Genomic DNA, 22,225 nt, shown 5'->3' with positions numbered 1-22,225 from the left:
GGAAGAGAGCTGGAAACATTAGTAACAGAGTTGGACTTATGTATTTTGAACACAGGGGAACCAACACACTTCAGTATACGTTACGGCACTTATTCTCGCATAGACGTCAGTCTGTGCAGCCGAACGTTGGTTCCGCTGTTTCGGTGGAACACACATGACGATCTTTGTGACAGTGACCATTTTCCCATAATTCTTACTTTGCTGAACCACAAATCCGTCGAGGCTCCCCCTCGATGGATTTTTAAACATGCTGATTGGCCAAAGTACACATCACTAGCTGTCTTTAACGACAAAATCAGGCGGACCGTAGGCGAGGAAATAACTTACATCACCCAGGTTATTCTTGCTGCTGCTGAGGAGTCCATTCCGTTCTACTCGGGGACACCTCGCCGAAAGCTCGTTCCTTGGTGGAACGAAGACATCGCAGCAGCTATCAAAGAACGCCGTCGCGCTCACAAACATTACCGTAGACAGCCCACTGCGGCCAACTTGGTAACATTTAAGAAACTCCGCGCTAAGGCGCGAGTTCTTATTCGCCAAAGTAAGAAGGCTTCATGGGAGAGATATGTGTCGTCTATGACGTCACATACTCCATCATCTCAGGTGTGGACTAAGCTTCGACGTATTTCGGGTATCCAAGGATCATCTTCTGTACCGGGAATTTCCATTGCAGGCAATATCGTCACTGAACCCCTCCTGATTGCTGACCACCTCGCTAGTCATTTCGCGGATGTATCTGGCTCCGGGAATTACCATCCTGATTTCCTCGCTCTGAAGCGGGAGGCGGAACGTTCTCACCTTAGTTTTGCCTCTCAAGCTTCAGAGGACTACAACGTGCCCTTTACGGAGTGGGAACTCCGCAGCGCCCTAGCGCTTTGCAAGGACACGTCTCCTGGACCGGACAACATCCATAACCAGATGTTGAAACACCTTAGTGATGTTAGTCTACTCTATCTCCTTCGTGTGTTCAACCGAATCTGGATGGAGGGTGATTTTCCGTCTCAGTGGCGAGAGGGCATAGTTATTCCTGTCCTCAAGCCTGACAAAGATCCTAAGTATGCAGGAAGTTACCGACCGATTTGCCTTACAAACTGCCTGTGTAAGCTGTTTGAGAGGATGGTTAATCGCCGGCTTGTGTGGTGTCTGGAGAAACAAGGACTCTTGTCCGAGTACCAATGTGGATTTCGAGCCGCTCGATCCACCACTGACCACTTGGTACGGCTGGAAAGCTCTATCCAGGATGCGTTTCTCCGCAAACAGCACTTGGTGGCTGTTTTCTTTGACTTAGAGAAGGCTTATGACACCACATGGCGATATGGTATCCTTTCAGCCCTGCATCAATGGAGATTCCGAGGTAACTTGCCGGCGTTTATTGCGAATTTCTTGTCCCTCCGTCTATTCCGTGTCCGAGTAGGGAGGACATATTCGCAATACCACGTACAAGAAAATGGAGTCCCACAGGGATCGGTCCTTAGTGTCACTCTGTTCGCAATTGCCATCAACGGTATTGTTGCTGCTGCTGGTCCAGCAGTTATACCGTCGCTATATGTGGACGATTTTGCTCTCCACTATAGCTCGCGTAATATGGCAGTCGCAGAGCGACAATTACAACACGCTATTAGGAGGGTGGAGCAGTGGACCTTAGAACATGGCTTTCGGTTTTCTGCCGCAAAGACCTCCGTTGTCCACTTTTGTCGTCAACGTATTCTTCACCCCCACCCTGAGCTTTATTTAGACAACGTCGTTCTTCCAGTTGTTGACACTTACCGATTTCTTGGGCTCCTTTTTGACAGTAAATTATCGTGGGAGCCACACGTGCGGCAGTTAAAAGTGCGATGCACTAGGAAGCTTAATATCCTTAAGTTTCTTAGCAGCACTTCTTGGGGGGCTGACCGCACGGTGCTCCTGCGATTCTATCGGACACACATTTTATCCCGGTTAGACTACGGCAGTGCAGCATATGGCTCCGCAAGACCAAGCGTTCTTGCGAAGCTGAACAGTATCCACCACAGCGGGGTTAGGTTGGCGACGGGAGCTTTTCGTACAAGCCCCATCGCTAGCCTGCTCGCTGAGTCTGGTATGCCGCCTTTACACCTGAGGCGCCAGCAACTTCTACTTACATATGCTGCAAATTTGCGACAGATGCCACTTCATCCAAGCTATCCTTGCGTGTTCAACAATGGCAACCGTTTGCTGTACGCTGCTCGTCCTCGAGCGACGCGGCCGGTTGGGATACGCTTGGATAGCATTTCCGAATTGTTTGACGTACCTTCGGTTCCTTGCCTTGTCAGACAACCAAGTGGGGTACCTCCGTGGGTCGTACGACGACCTGAAGTAATCCTGGATCTGCACACTGGCCCAAAGGAAAACACGGACCCTTCGATTTATCGGAGGCTCTTCCTGTCCGTTGTTGGCCGCTATCCAGGTTCAGTCGTCGTCTACACGGATGGTTCAAGGACAGATACGAAGGTGGGCTGTGCGTTCGTTGTTAACAATGATAGGTTCCTTTTTGCTCTTCCGGCAACCTGTAGTGTGTACACAGCAGAGCTCTATGCTATCTATGAAGCTCTGCGGTACGCACTGTACAATGAGCGCCGACACTTTCTTCTGTGTACCGACTCCTTGAGTTCGCTCCAGTCTATAGATACCTGTTTCCCTCGGCACCCTCTGGTGCAGCTAATCCAGGACCTGCTGGCCGGGTGTTGGGATGCTGGCACCAGAATCACGTTTCTGTGGCTCCCAAGCCACATGGGCATAGAGGGAAACGAGTTAGTAGATCAGGCTGCCAAGGAGGCAGTTACACTGCCCCCGTTGCCTTTCCAGGTTCCAGTAAGTGATATTCGCTCCCAGCTGCGACATCTTGTTATGTCCCATTGGGAGATGGAGTGGCAGGCCATTCCACTTCCCAATAAGCTGAGAGCGATAAAAGGAACAACGAAGGTATGGAGGACTTCCCTTCGGGCTTCGCGGAGGGAAGCCGTGGTATTATGTCGTCTTCGGATCGGCCATGGTATCTTGACTCACTCGCATCTTTTGAAAGGAGAACCCCCTCCGGTGTGTACCTGCGGCGACCATCTTACCGTGGTACACATCCTTACGGAGTGTGTGGACCTGGTCGATCTGCGCCGTAGTCTTAACCTTCCGAGTACTATCTCCCTTATCTTGCGTGATGACGAGCGGTCAGCAGACCTCGTCGTCCGCTTTATGAGGGATAGTGGACTGTTTTCTCGTGTGTGATGCTGTCCTTTGTCCTAGTGTGTTTTGTGTCACTTTCGCTTTTATCCTATTGACTTAATTTTAGTTTGTGTTGCGTATTTTAATGTGTTATTTTAACGTCTCTCGTAAATTATGTACTACCAGGCAATGCCTTATTCTTTTGGTTTTCTGTAGATTCTCTTAATTTATTCGAAAATAAGGCATTGCGTATTAGATCCACTGATTGTTTTAATCTCACCCTCATTTTTCTCCATCATTTTTTTAAAACTCTAGTCAGTGGATATGTTTTTTAAAATTTTAACATCATCTCTCATGTCGTTTATCTCATTCCATTAGGGGCCGATGACCTTCGATGTTAGGCCCCTTTAAACAACAAGCATCATCATCATCATCATCATCGTGCTGACCACACGACACTTCATAATCTGCAGGCCTTCGGGCTGAGCAGCGGTCACTTGGTAGTCCGTGGCCCTTAGGGACAGTTGTGCCATGGGGTTTGGTTTTATAACCTCCAGTATGTTCAATACTCTTCCCGTAGAATAAATAATAAATTCCTATGTGCTTGTGTGAATTATGTAGGGGCGACAATCGTCCTGCAAGCAAGAGAGGCTAGTGCGCACTAGCGACTCAGTTAATCGCACGCTGTTAACATTTTTTCTCTGCGTAGTTTCGTTGGTGTTCTGGCCACAAGTGTTTTCTTGTGTTTGTGTGCTCCCGCCCTCCCCCTGTCAGTTGCCTAGGTGTACTTCCTCTTAAAACAATAATCACCACCACCAACCCCTATCGAAGTCGTATATTAATGATGTATGGGACATACTGAATTGTTTTGTATGTGGTTGTTTTGCCTATTTCAGTGCATAATTTTAATGAGTTGAATGTATTTCGGGGAGTCGGTTTCTGGTACTTCTCTTCTCGTTATGGCCAAAAAATATAACAAACCATATCTCCAGTGTTCAGAGATACCTGTAAAGTTCCTTTAATTTTACTGTCTACTAAGGAAACTATTTTGCATTTTAATGTCGGTGTGACCTAAATATTATTGTTCATATGTGTCATAAATGAAATAAATGCCGTGTGGTGTGTCCGGAGAGGCCTGGTGCAGGTCATTTGATTTGATACCCGTAGGCGACCTGTGTCGTGATGATGATAAAATGATGAAGACAGCACATACACCCGGTCCCTGGGCCAGGGGAATTAACCAATTATGGTTATAATTCCCACTCTGCCAGGAATTGAACCCGTGACCAAAGGACTGCACGCTAACCATTTAGCCATGGAGCCGGACAAATGTAAATTCGTGTCCTCATCCCGAAGTGATGCAGCTATTTTCAGGCACACCCCCAATGGAGGTGAGCTGTTGTACGGTTTTAACCACATACCAGCCCTCCTGCCATTCTTAAATTTCTGGCAGTACCGGGAATTTAACCCGGCCCTCCGAAGACGGGGGCTAATAGTACTAACCGTTACGCTATGGAGGCTATTGGTGAACTTAGAATATTCCAGGCAGTCGTGTCCGTCATACTTGAGAATGATTAGGTACATTTTCTTGTAACATTTTTATTTCCTTAGTTTAAGATTTTAAATTTAATGGTCAATTTACATTGTAACTGTTGATACGTATGCCTTTTATCCTGACCTTTTTCACCTAGACCTTGGTGCAATATATGTGATGAAATCCAAGAATTAAAAATCGTATTATTTTTTATTTCTAAAAGTTGGCAGGTATGTTATTGTATGTACGTATGTAGGCCTATGTATGTAGGCTACAGTATGTATGTATGTATGTATGTGCGTCATGAGAAAATGGCTGAAGAGAATTTTATAAAAATCGGAACGATTCACTACAATCTAGGCTATAAATAATTTTATTCATACTTAATAAAATAGTAGTTAGGGGAAGGCCTAAAATTTAATTCTCAAACATTTGTTATTAATGGTCCTACCAATTAATGCTACATAACTGTAATTATATAGAATTAAATTTCCGATCATTTAATGTCTTATACATTTTTACTCTACTGGCTATGATAACAGAGATATTCGTGAATTTCGATTTTTTGTTGCTAAGTCCATATAACACCAAACTATGAGAAAATGGGTGAACAGAATTTAATGAAAATTGGTATGTAAAGTCCAGGAATAAGGTGCTGCAGTCTAGGATATATATATATAATTTTTATTCACGTTGGATGAAATGGTAGTTTAGGGGAAGGTGCCTAAAATTTAATATCTTTAAATACTTAAGTTATTGGTCCTATCAAACATTATTATATAGCATAACAAAAGTTTTAGAGAATACAAGAGCCAATCATTTATTTCATACAGTTTTACTGTACTGACTAAGATAATAGAATAAAGAATTTGGAGTTTAGTTAGTCCATTGCAACGCCAAGCATTGTTTAATCATGTAAACTGGCAATGGTTTTCGTCTTGATTGGGTTAAGGTGTAAAACCGCAAGGAAAAATGTGAAGACGATTATAAAAATGAGGAAAAATCGTTACGGAATGATCGCTTGAAGAATAAGACAAGAGAGAGTCATGAAAGAAGGAAGAACTGCCTTTGCATTAGATGCTCTAATGTTCCAGAATAGGAAGAAAACGAAATGAGCCCCAGGGGCTCTGAACTATGGAGCGTGGGTTGGCGACCACGGGGCCCTCAGCTGAGTCCTGGCATTGCTTCCACTTACTTGTGCCAGGCTTTCCTCTATCCTATCCGACCTTTCTTGGTCAACTCTTGTTCTTTTCCGACCCCGACGCTATTAGGTTTGCGAGGGCTAGGGAGTCTTTCATTTTCACGCCCTTCATGGCCCTTGTCTTTCTTTGACCGATATCTTCATTTTTCGAAGTGTCGGATCCCTTCCATTTTTCCCTCTGATTAGTGTTATATAGAGGATGGTTGCCTAGTTGTACTTCCTCTTAAAACAATAATCACCACCACCACCTTTCACTGTACTTGCTTAGTTATCCTTCAGACCTTTCCTCCATTCACAAAACATGGTATAATATATAAACAATTTTAAAATCTCAAGTGATAGTTGACATGATACAAACAGCGTTTTTCAAAATTAGATGGTCAAATGCACAAAGAAAAAAGAATCATGCAAATATCTCCTACAGGTACAGAGATATGTTTTAAAATTCCTTAAAAATGCCCAGTCCAGAACATTTGTTAGGGATATTAAGACTGGAATGGCTTAAAGGAGAGAAGTGCCAGCGAAGAAATCATACAAGGATAGGGGTCGTTGTACTATGTTGCAATGCACATGGAAGCGAGAGACTTCCTCCCCTCGTCATAGGAAAGTGTTCAATGCTAAAAAAAGAAAAAAAAGAGAAAGATGTTCCACCTATTCAATACAATAGTATTGTTGCACAAATTAATGAAGCAACATGTTTAATATATTATGGGACCAGTTTGGACATATGTCCATGTCATCATCAGCCGATACAAGAATGGCAAGAAGTCAACACAATTGTAACACTTATGACACTTTTCTTGAATAATTAAAAATAGAAGTTCATGTAACACTTTTAAGTGAAGATAATTTTTTGTAGATATCTTAGGTTCTTGAGCACTCTTGCTGTAGATCTTGAGGTTAAAAAAAGATGCAGTATAATTCACAATTGTTTTTATTCAAGGAATAAAATTTGTTGCTAGGTAACAAATGATATGATTTTGTTTTAGTACTTCAGAAGGTGGATGTTTTAAGGGCGTCAAGCACTTTCCGTGCAAGTGCAAGGCATCTAAAAAATGCAGACAGTGCAGTAATCCCAAAAATGAAAGCATTTGCTCAGGGAAGCCAGCATAATTTTTCCTCATCTTTGAATTGTATGTTTTTTGTTTCATTGCGTGAGGGTATGTTTGTCCCCTTGTGGGTGGGGGCAGTAGAATAACACCCACGGTATCTCCTGCCCGTCGTAAGAGGCGACTAAAAGGGGCCTCAGGGGCTCTGAAATTTGGAGCGTGGGTTGGCGACCACGGGGCCCTCAGCTGAGTCCTGGCATTGCTTCCACTTACTTGTTGCCTAGTTGTACTTCCTCTTAATACAATAATCACCACCACCACCACCAGGTTATGTTTGTCAGTGATTTATTCAATTGCAATGGGTATTTGAATACAGTAAATGCACCATGTTGGATACATTTCAGAAATAGCTTTTTCCATGGCATTTGAAAGGTTTAAACTGTGAATCAAGATGATGGCATGCATTAATGGGTCGTTGTGACCTGGCAAGGGTTGGCATTTCTGAATTATGAGGGACGTGCCAAGGCGGGAAATCGTACAGCTGTACTGTGTTGTAATGCAGACAGAAGTGAGAGACTTTCTCCCCTCGCCATAGAAAAGTTTGATAAACCACGAAGTTTTAAAGGCATTGGGTACTTTCTGTGCAAGTACAGGACATCTAAAAATCCATACAGTACAGTAATTCAGTGAATAAAGGACTTGCACAAGGAAGCCAACATAGATTTCTCTTCATCACTGAATGCTGCCTTTTATTTATTTTTTTCCTTCTTTCGTTGCATGAGATTACGTTGGTCAGCGAGTTATCCAATTATTTGAATACTGTAAAATGTTGGGATATATTTTGGAAGTTTTTTTTCCATGGCATTTGAAAGATTGGTAATTGCATGCAGTAATGGGTCTTAGAATATTTTGTGATGTGACGAGGGTTGGCATTTCTGAATTACGAGTTGGCGTAATTGGAAGTCCGATTTTTGCGTCCCAACAACTTCGAATTAATGAGGTTTTATTGCATATTGAAATTTACTAGTGAATTTGCTTTCTGTCCTGGGAGTATTATACAAAATTAGACTGATTCAGTTTGGAAACAACAGAATTATAAAAGATGAAGAAAGTCATGTTAACATCTATTGACTAATCAGTCTTCAATATGACTTTCTTCCTTTTTGATAGTGCCAACCTGTCAGTCAAATAAGGTTTAAAATCGAATTGTAGACATGGTAATAAGCTTTTGCTGTGTCGTTGCGACGTAAAGCAATAAGCTTGTGGACTTTTGCCATAAGACAAGGTTTTCTTATGAAGATGCAGATGGAAGCTCTCTGCGAAACTTAAAGAATTTCAACTTGTTTTCTTGACATGGCAAAAGCTCAAAAACTTACCATGTCTACTACAATCACAGGTCGTGAAAGCATCAATCTAAATATTAAAAAACAGAATTGGTTTATGTGGAATATTCCTGCTTACCTAATCACCGTTCTGTAGCTTTAAAGCATCATTGTATTCAACCTAAACTTATTGTAATTTTTTTCTTTTCAGTATTATTTTGGAGACATAAACCTACCAAAAGACAAGTTCCTTCGAGAGCAAATGAAACTTGATGATGGTTGGATCCCTTTGGATGTCATGTTGAAATTCAAGCGTTTGTCTAGTCTAACGACTGACATACAAGTTATCATGGCAGCTCTTCTAAAGTCTTCAGAGAAACTAATGGAGGTTTGTGCAACATTTGTATTACAAATACTGAAATTTTAGGCATCAGTTAATCTTGTTACCATTATTCTATCATGTTACAGTAGTAGTTGCAGAACACACATTGAAAATCAGTAGAAATGCTTCATTTCACTAATACGTTGAAGTGTACTCAAAGTAATGATTATGCATGTTATTTTCTATGAATATTGGGTCATGTGAACTGTGATTTTGGAGTCGGCCTAATATTTTATTCTCTTTTTATACCATATTTATCATGGAGCTGATGCCCTCTGTATCTGGCTCTTTTGTTACCATATTTTTCTTGGATATTTTCCCCTTTTTATCTTGACCCTAGAACTCCGGAGCTTATTTTTGTAACATGAACTCCGAAGAAGTGGCCGGGGGGGGGGGGGGTCGTCAAACTTACTGCATAAAATTATTTTCAGGAAAGAAAATGAAAATTTTATTAAGACTTTACCAATTTAAAACAGTTTATGATCACTAAAAAATGTTCCTGGTACGCAGTAAGTGCAATTGTTTTGAAATGTTGAAAACTGTATTATGGTAGTAATAGTCATATTTTGCAATGTGGTACATTGAAATTACTCTAAAATCACCTGTTTTGAGCAACTGACGCATTTTACAAGTTTTTCTGAGTGTTATGCACAATGTTGCTTTGGCCTGTGCAAATTTTTACTTTTCCTTTCTGGTTTTTGCACTCTCACGCAACATTTAGCAGGCTGATCTCAATGGGGTCATTCCAGCTTGATTTTCCTGTCTAGGATAGATTCCATTGACTGAATAATCTGCTTGGAAAAACCCTTTTGGATTTGCATTTCTGTCTTCCACTGGAGGTGTCACCATTTCCAGTCCTGCTTGTAAAAGGAGTAACTTTCACCTGTTGTGCTTTGTTTCGTTCCATGCTGGGTGTTGCTTGATGAAGATGGTGTATGCGTTGATACCACAAATGTCTATGAGGAAGTAAAATACTGACACAGGCTGGTTCCTCTCTTGTATGTGTATATTCAAGCCATTTGGTCAGTGGTATCGATTCCACCCATAGTTGCATTATAATATGTGGGTTTTCTTCTCTCCTCCTTCAGTATCACGATCCTGGTGCATTGTTGACAACATCAACAGATTCTTTGTCTGTTTCGTTTTGGTGATGTATGACAACAAGGTTACTGTTTACTGATGTTGGGTCAGTAAACAAAAAACACTGATGAATAAATATTTTTGACTGTTCTGGCTTTCAGTATCTCTGGTATGTGCTTCCTGTTTTTCAGCAGAGTTCCCACTGTTGTACTATAATATTCTAGGTACAACTCTTCTGCCAAATCCACTGAGGTATCGTATCTATCAGTCATATTATTCCGTCGGTATCTATGCTGACATTGCTAAATGTTTCACGATGGTTCCAGAACCTCTTTCTTCTGTAGACAAGCTTTCAACCTTTCCTGCACAGGGTTCCACGTTCAGTACGTATCTATTTAATCTGCTAACATGCGTATTAGAATGACATACTTGTCTGGCTTACCTTTGATATAGACTCTGAATGGACAAGTTCTCTAAACAAGCTGAGCATTTCATCGGTGTGAAAACTTTGGAGAGTGCTGTGAAATTTTTATTTTCTTTGCATGTGTGCAGTTTTATCGTCAAGTCTTATTATTTTCCGCAGTTCCTCAAAACTATGTCTTGGCATAATTCCTTTTTATACAGGACGCCCTATTAGGTTTGACCAGTGGTCCTGTATGCTACTGTTTCTTTTGATATTTTCACCTATGAGTATTCCTAGTAGGGCATACACTTCCTTTTGAGTAGTGGGTGTGATACTACACCTAACTGCTTCATTTGAATGTTTTTCAATTATATCAACTATTTCAGGGATAAAATATAGTACACCAGGTTGAGTTACGTCTGGCTGCTTCCTCAGGATATTCGCAGTGTATATTGTATGTATTCTAGGTTATGTTCTTACATACCCACTTCCAGATTTGCTTTCAATCACATCTTGGTCTTCATCCGACGCCATGTCACCGCTTGCTCCTGAAGCTGAATTTTCTTAATCTGGTGTATTATTAGTAGGGAGCGGATTTTTATGTGCTAAAAATGTGAAAAATATTTTTTATGTGCTGAAAACTAAAAAATATGTGATAAATTAAAATGATTTTTCCTTTAAATACCACATAACTACTTGCACACAAGAAGTAAATAAGTATAACGTTTTGTATTAGAATATGGTACTACCAAACACGCTCCTTAAGGCAAATTGGTGTCTGTGTATGGAAACGTGCAGTATGATGTATTAATTTTTGATATGCCAGGGTAGATATTATGAATGGTTATTTTTTTAAAGTAATGTTTTGTTTAAATATGGCAAAAGCAACCTATCATCTTGGAAAAAATGGTGCCAGTTTGTACTCACCCATCACACCCTGGAATATTAGTTGCTAGAAGTAGTTTCAGAATTGCAGTGAACAACAAAGGTCATCTCTAAATTGTCCATCACAAATGCATGCCGATTATCTCTAAAGAACGCCTTATACTGCGAAAACGATCGCTCCACATCGCAGGAAGTCAGATGGGCATATTTAAAGAGAGGAATGTCACCAACACTAACGCCATAAATTTCGCCAACATGAGCCCCCTCTAATACACGAGAAATTTGGGACATTGTTTGAAATCCTCTGTTTTTCGTGAACAAATTTTGATATTTTACCTTTAACAGTTCCTGTACCTGCAAAGCCGGGAGTGAATCTAATTTATTTTCAACAGCGTGCACTTCCTTCACTGTTTCAGACAACAGGTTAGTGGATTTTTCAAGTATGTCTATAGATTTACACAAGAAGCTTAGATTTGCAGATATGAACGCCAAATAATTTTTCAAAGAGCTGTCTTTCAGTATCTCTTGAAGAATCACAATTGATGACGCATTGTTTTTATCTAGTGCATTCACAACGGATGCAAAACTTTCGAAATTGTCTGCATAGTATACCACAGTGCTAAGCCAGTACCCCACCACGTAACAATAGGTAGAGGAAGAAGTGCAAGATCCGGGTTTTTCTCTTTAAATAGATCGATTCTTGACGGTGCTTTTACAAAGACTTTTTTTTGCCATTAGACACTAATTTAGCCACTTGAGTATACTGAGCCCGCACAGTTTCACGTAACCTGTGTAGAGCATGAACAACGCAAGTTACGTCTATCATTTTCGGAAAGCTCACAGAAAGGCCTTCGGCTGCCTTTTTCATGTAAGCTGCACTATCAGTAAGGAAAAGCAATACATGGTCGCATTTTATACATTTTGGCCAAAGTAAGTGCATGGCTTCATTGAATAACCTAACTACAGTGACGTGGGGTGATATGAATAAACCGGAGACGTATCTCTAGTCTTAATAAATATTAATACAGTAGAACCTCGATTATACGTTCCTGGAAGCTACGTTTTCCCGTATTATCCGTTTAAATAACGTGGTCCCGCGAGCATCCTAATTAAATCACGTTGTAAAAATCCCACATCCGTTCCTCGAAGAAACGATTTCCCGTATGAACCGTTCAGAAATTTCAGTCCCATCAACGCTAAATCCTCTATCACGCGTTTTTCAAGAAACTGTATCTCACGAAAGGACGGCAACGCATACTTGCGGATCTTGGTGTTAACGTCCAGTCATTGCAATAATTTGAGGAAGAGGTAAAGCGATCGGCGGTGAACTTGCATAAGGGACCATCTTAGCATCGCATTCAGGTGGTATTGTTTAAAGAATCGAAATCACAAAGCAGAGTGTGTCCACAGTAATTGGAAGGACAGCTCTAATTGAAGACGGAATGAGTTTCGTCAAATGTTCGTATTTGCAAAGCGTCTACATTATGTCCAGGGTTAGATGTTTACTTTTTTTTTTTTTTCGAGTGTATCGCTGAACAGGTTTTCGGCACTTCCCTCAGGGCACTGTATAGTCACTGAGCTTTCAGGCAGGAATCTAAACTGCTCCTTCTTAAGTAACATAAATTTAGTATTTTTATATTATCGCATAAGATTACATTATCGAGACCTGAACAGATGTTGCACCTTACATACATAAAGCCATGGAAGGTTTTGGGATTGCCTTTTACTGTTTTGGTCCTAATGTAAGACTAGGAATTTCACGTTATTGTGTTAAAATGTTAAAACTGCAGTCGTTTTATTTGCGCACGTTACATATAAAAACCTTTGCATCATTTCGCACTCGTACCGACTTGGACAGCGAGCGCGTTTTCCAGCTGAAGTCAAGGTCGCGAATACCCGTAAATTCGGAAGTTTTTATGATATTTTTTTTCTTTCCAATTTAATCGTGATTAGTGACGGACATTACTGAATATAATGCATTCGAAAACTTGAGAATCGATACTTACCTTCGAAATAATATTCTCGAGTTCAACATAACCTTTAAAAGTTGATGTAGGCCGTAGGGCTAATTTGCGCGGCAGATTTCCACAAACTGACTACGACTACAGTATACCGGTGGCCAAATTACAATGGAAGATTTAAAGAAAAAGGGATTTCGCCATCATGTTGGACGATTTTGTATCCACTGTGCTTTATTTTACTAGATTAGAGAATTAAAAAATACTTGTGGTAGATTGTTTGGCTTAATGTTATTAGGTTTTTCGAACAGTTTGACCGATCAAAGTTGCTGGACTGAAAGAAGTTTCCCCGGTAAAACTGAATGTAAAGTTTCAAGACTTTTAAGTCGCGTACCGGTAATTAATGTTTGAAGCCGGCCCCGCGGTCGAACTTGCCTGCCTCTCACCCGGAGGACCCAGGTTCGATTCCCGGCCAGGTCAGACACTTTTACCTGGATATGAGGGCTGGTTCCAGGTTCACTCATTCTACGATTACCTTTAATTGAGGCGCTATTTAATGGTGAGATGGCGATCCCGGTCTAGAGAGGTAGGAATAACGGCCGAGAGGATTTGTCACACTGACCATGCGTCACCTCGTAATCTGCAGGCGTTCGGACCGAGCAGCGGTCGCTTGGTAGGCGGAAGGCCCATTGGGGCTATAGTTTGGTTTAGGGGTGTTTGTAAGATTTTAAGTATACATGTTTTTTTTTTCTTTTCTGATGTTTAGCCAAATTGTTCATGGTTCATTCATTTCCGGATTTTCTGTTTTCCCGTGTTGTACGTTTTTTCGGTGGTCCCTCCAAAAACGGAGAATCGAGGTTCCACTGTATGAATAAAAAAGCAATGTCTCAGCAGTGACCTTTGCTCCTTGAGACACAGCTCGTTAGCGGATTCTCTCGGAGACTCATCTCTAAATGTATATGAATAAACTGGAGCTTAGTCTCTGAATGGAGACTGATCTCAGAATTTCTAGAGACTGTCCAGAAGGTGACTCAAGGCGATAGAATCAGGCTGAAAACGTGATGGCAGAGTTTATGATGGTTTTACAATGGAGTAGAAAAATTTACAAAGCATGAAGAGATTCTCTTGAACGTGATTATAAAGATCTCTACCGTTTCTGGAAAGAAAATGTGGAATGTTTAGCACAAAATTTTCTGGAGCCAATACACGAGACATTCATATAACAATAATGATAAAGATGATGACAATGATAGCCATTAGCGATAGGATTTACATGCATCATAAAGTCTAAAATGTTCAAAATCAAACCAGAAATATGCAAAACCATGCAACATACAATTCTGAAAATTTTCTAAGTAATTATTAAATTAATTTAATTATTCTTAATCTATTCCACATTTGTGATTTTTTCTGTACGTTGACATTTTTTCTGTTCACAAAATACGACTAACATTTTATAAATAAAATTAATTCACAATCACAAAAAGGCCGAAACAAAACATAGCTATGTTTAAGATATGACCTCCAGTTATTCAAGGCTTTCATTATTCACTTTGTCCTGCTCCTTAGCTGAATGGTCAGCGTAGTACTCTTCGGTTCAGGGGGGCCTCCGGGTTCGATTCGCGGTCAGGTCGGAGATTTTAACCTTAAATCCTCAAATTCCTGCAACTCGCACACAACACTATCCTCCACTACAATAACACGGCAGACGACACCCATCCTTGTTGGAGGATCTGCCTTACAAGGGCTGTACCAGGCTAGAAATAGCCACACGAAATTACCTATTATTATTATTATTATTATTATTATTATTATTATTATTATTATTATTATTATTATTATTATTATTATTATTATTATTCACATTCTGATATTTGGAAGGATATTTTTTCAAGTCTGAACATTATTGCTCTCTATCACATGTTGGCCAAATGGTATTGAACGAATGTGTATCTTTGGTCCTCGTGTAAGCTATCCCATTTATGTTTACTTTAAGTGCCGTAAAATTCCATGCCCATGCGTTTTTTGATTGCACTGTTTCTAAGTTTATTTATCGTGCCCTTGAGAAAAATATGCTGTAATTGGTTTCACAACATTTAACAGATTCGCATAAAGACATTATTCGGCCAATGATTTGCTGCCCCTACGAGTGCTGCTCTTTCTCAACCATCGCACCAAAATCTCACTTGAGCCGAATACTACAAGGGAAGCATTTGGTTAGGATCAGACAGATTTTGATGAAACTTCGATGAATAGTCAATCCACCTGTCTTAAATTTATTGCTGATAACTTTGTCATAAAATCAATGACATTGTTATAATTAATTGCTACAGAACAGCTCGATGGTTTGCAGTTGAATTGACCTCGCGTATGCACTGTAGAAATGCACTGATAGTTCTATTTTAAAGTTACATTAAACAATGCGCTTTAGAGTGAAAATTAGATTTTGACAACATGAACAGAATGTCTTGCTCGTCAAACCCATTTTACTTCCGGTGGCGTTGGCATTTTTGTCCGTTCTGATACCTACAGCGAGGAGGTTCCAATACGAACCCTGCTGGAGGCAGTAGCTGTTCGCGTACCGCCGCCTGTCATAACTACAGTGTGTAATCTTTATTTTCCACCAGGTGAGGCTCTTAACATCAATGATGTCACTGATCTTCTAGATCAGCTTCCACCTCCCTTCCTCTTGTTGGGTGATTTCAACGCCCATCACTCCATCTGGGGCTCTGAGTCGCCTTGCCCCCGGGGAAGAGAGCTGGAAACATTAGTAACAGAGCTGGATTTATGTATTTTGAACACAGGGGAACCAACACACTTCCGTGTACGTTACGGCACTTATTCTCCCATAGACGTAAGTCTGTGCAGCCGAACGTTGGTTCCGCTGTTTCGGTGGAACACACACGACGATCTTTGTGACAGTGACCATTTTCCCATAATTCTTACTTTGCTGAACCACAAATCCATCGAGGCTCCCCCTCGATGGATTTTTCAACATGCTGATCGGCCAAAGTACACATCACTAGCTGTCTTTAACGACAAAATCAGGCGGACCGTCGGCGAGGAAATAACTTACATCACCCAGGTTATTCTTGCTGCTGCTGCGGAGTCCATTCCGTTCTACTCGGGGACTCCTCGCCGAAAGCTTGTTCCTTGGTGGAACGAAGACATAGCAGCAGCTATCAAAGAACGCCGTCGCGCTCACTAACATTACCGTAGACAGCCCACTGCGGCCAACTTGGTAACATTTAAGAAACTCCGCGCTAAGGCGCGAGTTCTTATTCGCCAAAGTAAGAAGGCTTCATGGGAGAGATATGTGTCGTCTATGACGTCACATACTCCATCATCTCAAGTGTGGACTAAGCTTCGACGTATTTCGGGTATCCAAGGATCATCTTCTGTACCGGGAATTTCCATTGCAGGCAACATCGTCACTGAACCCCTCCTGATTGCTGACCATCTCGCTAGTCATTTCGCGGATGTATCTGGCTCCGGGAATTACCATCCTGATTTCCTCGCTCTGAAGCGGGAGGCGGAACGTTCTCACCTTAGTTTTGCCTCTCAAGCATCAGAGGACTACAACGTGCCCTTTACGGAGTGGGAACTCCGCAGCGCCCTAGCGCTTTGCAAGGACACGTCTCCTGGACCGGACAACATCCATAACCAGATGTTGAAACACCTTAGTGATGATAGTTTACTATATCTCCTTCGTGTGTTCAACCGAATCTGGATGGAGGGTGATTTTCCGTCTCAGTGGCGAGAGGGCATAGTTATTCCTGTCCTCAAGCCTGACAAAGATCCTAAGTATGCAGGAAGTTACCGACCGATTTGCCTTACAAACTGCCTGTGTAAGCTGTTTGAGAGGATGGTTAATCGCCGACTTGTGTGGTGTCTGGAGAAACAAGGACTCTTGTCCGAGTACCAATGTGGATTTCGAGCCGCTCGATCCACCACTGACCACTTGGTACGGCTGGAAAGCTCTATCCAGGATGCGTTTCTCCGCAAACAGCACTTGGTGGCTGTTTTCTTTGACTTAGAGAAGGCTTATGACACCACATGGCGATATGGTATCCTTTCAGCCCTGCATCAATGGAGATTCCGAGGTAACTTGCCGGCGTTTATTGCGAATTTCTTGTCCCTCCGTCTATTCCGTGTCCGAGTAGGGAGGACATATTCGCAATACCACGTACAAGAAAATGGAGTCCCACAGGGATCGGTCCTTAGTGTCACTCTGTTCGCAATTGCCATCAACGGTATTGTTGCTGCTGCTGGTCCAGCAGTTATACCGTCGCTATATGTGGACGATTTTGCTCTCCACTATAGCTCGCGTAATATGGCAGTCGCAGAGCGACAATTACAACACGCTATTAGGAGGGTGGAGCAGTGGACCTTAGAACATGGCTTTCGGTTTTCTGCCGCAAAGACCTCCGTTGTCCACTTTTGTCGTCAACGTATTCTTCACCCCCACCCTGAGCTTTATTTAGACAACGTCGTTCTTCCAGTTGTTGACACTTACCGATTTCTTGGGCTCCTTTTTGACAGTAAATTATCGTGGGAGCCACACGTGCGGCAGTTAAAAGTGCGATGCACTAGGAAGCTTAATATCCTTAAGTTTCTTAGCAGCACTTCTTGGGGGGCTGACCGCACGGTGCTCCTGCGATTCTATCGGACACACATTTTATCCCGGTTAGACTACGGCAGTGCAGCATATGGCTCCGCAAGACCAAGCGTTCTTGCGAAGCTGAACAGTATCCACCACAGCGGGGTTAGGTTGGCGACGGGAGCTTTTCGTACAAGCCCCATCGCTAGCCTGCTCGCTGAGTCTGGTATGCCGCCTTTACACCTGAGGCGCCAGCAACTTCTACTTACATATGCTGCAAATTTGCGACAGATGCCACTTCATCCAAGCTATCCTTGCGTGTTCAACAATGGCAACCGTTTGCTGTACGCTGCTCGTCCTCGAGCGACGCGGCCGGTTGGGATACGCTTGGATAGCATTTCCGAATTGTTTGACGTACCTTCGGTTCCTTGCCTTGTCAGACAACCAAGTGGGGTACCTCCGTGGGTCGTACGACGACCTGAAGTAATCCTGGATCTGCACACTGGCCCAAAGGAAAACACGGACCCTTCGATTTATCGGAGGCTCTTCCTGTCCGTTGTTGGCCGCTATCCAGGTTCAGTCGTCGTCTACACGGATGGTTCAAGGACAGATACGAAGGTGGGCTGTGCGTTCGTTGTTAACAATGATAGGTTCCTTTTTGCTCTTCCGGCAACCTGTAGTGTGTACACAGCAGAGCTCTATGCTATCTATGAGGCTCTGCGGTACGCACTGTACAATGAGCGCCGATACTTTCTTCTGTGTACCGACTCCTTAAGTTCGCTCCAGTCTATAGATACCTGTTTCCCTCGGCACCCTCTGGTGCAGCTAATCCAGGACCTGCTGGCCGGGTGTTGGGATGCTGGCACCAGAATCACGTTTCTGTGGCTCCCAAGCCACATGGGCATAGAGGGAAACGAGTTAGTAGATCAGGCTGCCAAGGAGGCAGTTACACTGCCCCTGTTGCCTTTCAAGGTTCCAGTAAGTGATATTCGCTCCCAGCTTCGACGTCTTGTTATGTCCCATTGGGTGATGGAGTGGCAGGCCATTCCACTTCCCAATAAGCTGAGAGCGATAAAAGGAACAACGAAGGTATGGAGGACTTCCCTTCGGGCTTCGCGGAGGGAAGCCGTGGTATTATGTCGTCTTGGGATCGGCCACGGTATCTTGACTCACTCGCATCTTTTGAAAGGAGAACCCCCTCCGGTGTGTACCTGCGGCGACCATCTTACCGTGGTGCACATCCTTACGGTGTGTGTGGACCTGGTCGATCTGCGCCGTAGTCTTAACCTTCCGAGTACTATCTCCCTTATCTTGCGTGATGACGAGCAGTCAGCAGACCTCGTCGTCCGCTTTATGAGGGATAGTGGACTGTTTTCTCGTGTATGATGCTGTCCTTTGTCCTAGTGTGTTTTGTGTCACTTTCGCTTTTATCCTATTGACTTAATTTTAGTTTGTGTTGCGTATTTTAATGTGTTACTTTAACGTCTCTCGTAAATTATGTACTACCAGGCAATGCCTTATTCTTTTGTTTTCCTGTAGATTCTCTTATTTTATGAGAAAACAAGGCACTGCGTATTAGATCCACTGTTTGTTTTAATCTCACCCTCATTTTTCACCATCATTTTTTTTTAAACTCTAGTCAGTGGATATGTTTTTAAAATTTTAACATCATCTCTCATATCGTTTATCTCGTTCCATTAGGGGCCGATGACCTTCGAAGTTAGGCCCCTTTAAACAACAAGCATCATCATCATCATTTTGGTTCTACAGCAGACTCTTCTCGTGCACTTGTTTCCATTATTTTCTACAAAATAAACAACTGTAAGTTTAAGCTCTGCAGTATACAGTAGAACCCCGTTTTAACATGCCTGCTTTTAAGTAATTCCCGCTTTTAACGAAGATTTTTGTAAGGCCTAGTCAAAATGCCATACACACAATGTTATTTAAACCACCTAATGAACCCCTACATAAGGAAAGGTCCACTTTTAAGGAATATATTTCTCGTAAATTAAGATTGCACATCCCATTGTAACGAAAATTTGTGATAAGATACTTTTTCCCTAAACTTGTTTTAAATGTTAATTAACTTTCATTCTCATGCAATCTCAGTCTGAAGTTAACGCGTTAAATGAAAGCGCTCCTTTAGCGATGTATGGAATTATTATAAATTGGCGCGGCCTTTGGAAATCACTGTTACCGGTAAGCAGCAGTCTCTGTCATGCTAGATGCTGTTTGTTAGGTATATCCGTTGAACTGTAGGTAGTACTGGTATTGGGAGCGAAGTGCAGTTTCAGGCGAGACTAGCTGAACAGCATTGAGGCATGACTGACATACACGTACATGCAACGAGTTGAAAAGTAACTTCACTAAATATAAATGTTCAGGTGGCAAATTTCACATGATTTACAGTGAAAGATACATTGCAGAAGATTAACAGTGCACCGATCCTCGGGGAATTATTTAACTGCACCCTATTGGGTGATCAATCAACTGCTCCGGCCTTTTTTTTTTTCTTTCTTTCCCAGGTTAATCAGCTATCATGTTTACGGATCGAATGATCAGATCGACGCAATAAAATGTGATGCTAAAAATGTTGTTAGCTATTCATATAACCAGATGTCGTGTGGTGATCAACTTATTGTGTCAAAATCATTTTTTAACCGACGCAGCAATTCCATATCTACTATTCATTACTATCGTCAAAATATCTTCTAAGTTGCTTCGCAACACCTCTCAGGGATTTTATTAAGCATCAATAAGAAAATTGTATATTTGTTTTACGTGGATTCAACCGGGAACCCATCTCTTCATATGAAAGATTCACCCTTAATACTATCCATTCCTTCATGTTAATTCTCAGTTATTATCCTAAAATCAGTTTTTCAATAGCGCATTTTTTTATAAGAGTTCAGCTCAAACATATCTACCATAGTCAAAATAAGTTCACCTCCATAATATTTTTTTTTCAAAAATGCATCGTTTATTCATGAACATGAATTCAAAAAAAAATATAACTTCCAATAATAAATAAAATTATTGCCTCTCAAATGGATTTGATCATTCTTCCATTTGAATAAATATCTTAATCATCTCAAGAAAACAAAGAAAAGTTAGCCTACTTTCAAAAAAATTGTAGCTGAAAAATGAATTTAATAAGTTAATTGGATTATATAATCAATTAAATGAAATTAATTAAATGTATTAGATAAGTTAGGTAAGCTAAACAAATATTGACACTTTCCGGTACACTTGTTTTGCAAGTCCAACTTATTTCCATTTCCACTTATGTTCTGTTCAGGCAATTATATCATCTTCATGCCTCTCATAAAAAAAAAAAAAATTATAACACCGGCAATGTTAGCAAAGTTCCAATGTGACAGCTCAATTCAGCTATATAAATTGCATTTTATAAAAAAATATTGATCAATTTTATCATGCCATTACTATGTGAATGACCATCTGATATTCAAATATTTTACGTAGGTGTTAAATAATAAGAAGTTATTAACGTAATATTATCAGTCGATGTGTGTATGGTGACTCAAAATCGCATCTAAGTCCGTATAACATTTCATAACAATCCTAGAAATACAGATAGTGATGTATTTTGTTTGCTAATAGCAGAGAATATGGTTTAAGAAGACCTTCCTCCCTTGAAAATATGATTTCATCAACAAATATTAACCAACATTCATTACCCCGTTTGAAATTTTCCAAGAAGACCATCAGATTTTAACCTTTCTGGAATTTCGTTCATAGATTATATTTTGAAGACAGTTTAAGGTTATCTAAGCACTGCTCAGCATTACGTTTCGTCGTATCGTTACATAAATCTAACCCAAAAATACTTCACGTTACTATAATGGTTGTGCCGCACCTATCACATAATATAACTGGTTAGTAACATCTCATGATTACCACCAACACCACTCAAATATGGACATAGCCTTCCATATATCATTTGAAAATATTATCGTATTGCCATACTCAAATTCACAAGTATTTCCACGAATTCTCATATACATATAAACCACATCACGTTTCATAACCTTATTTACCATTCACTTCTCTCGCGGCAAGTAACATTACCATATTCTACACCTAAACTACGAAGTTCATAGGTGGGTTAGCTTTCAGTCATATTACCATTTAATTACATTATACTGACATATAAATACATATCTGAATAACACATGTTCATATCTACTCACATGTAGTTGTAGCGAAGCAGTAACCTGGTCTAATAACTCACAAACTGTCGTCTTTTTCTCTATTTCACAGTTGAAATTCACCATAATGAATATACCGTCTCATTTAGTATGAAAAGTTATCATAAATTTCTGCAGGCACAAATATAAACATTCTTACGCAATGACATTGATTTAACATTATTGAAGATTGTCCATAACCATACATGTCAACGAACCACATTAGACTCTTAGTGAATATCCCCCTGTGGGAGGGGGCGGTAGAATAACACCCACGGTATCCCCTGCCTGTCGTAAGAGGTGACTAAAAGGGGCTCCAGGGGCTCTGAACTTTGGAGCGTGGGTTGGCTACCACGGGGCCCTCAGCTGAGTCCTGGCATTGCTTCCACTTACTTGTGTCAGGCTCCTCACTTTCATCTATCCTGTCCG

The 22,225-nt window shown here is 41.2% G+C and overlaps 1 protein-coding gene across 2 annotated transcripts in view; it reads left to right on the top strand.

Annotated features, from left to right (window-relative positions):
* Positions 1-22,225, top strand: part of La (La autoantigen-like) — a 133,197-nt gene that overhangs the window by 17,214 nt on the left and 93,758 nt on the right. For both annotated transcript variants that reach the window (XM_067145089.2, XM_067145090.2), the window contains exon 3: positions 8,492-8,668. In XM_067145089.2, the coding sequence (XP_067001190.1) occupies positions 8,492-8,668 (177 nt within the window). The remainder of the gene's footprint in view (positions 1-8,491; positions 8,669-22,225) is intronic.

The sequence above is a fragment of the Anabrus simplex genome, chromosome 4 (genome assembly GCF_040414725.1).
Source record: "Anabrus simplex isolate iqAnaSimp1 chromosome 4, ASM4041472v1, whole genome shotgun sequence".
In the NCBI taxonomy this organism is placed as follows: Eukaryota; Metazoa; Arthropoda; class Insecta; order Orthoptera; family Tettigoniidae; genus Anabrus; species Anabrus simplex.
This window is presented reverse-complemented; position numbering and strand designations above follow the sequence as displayed.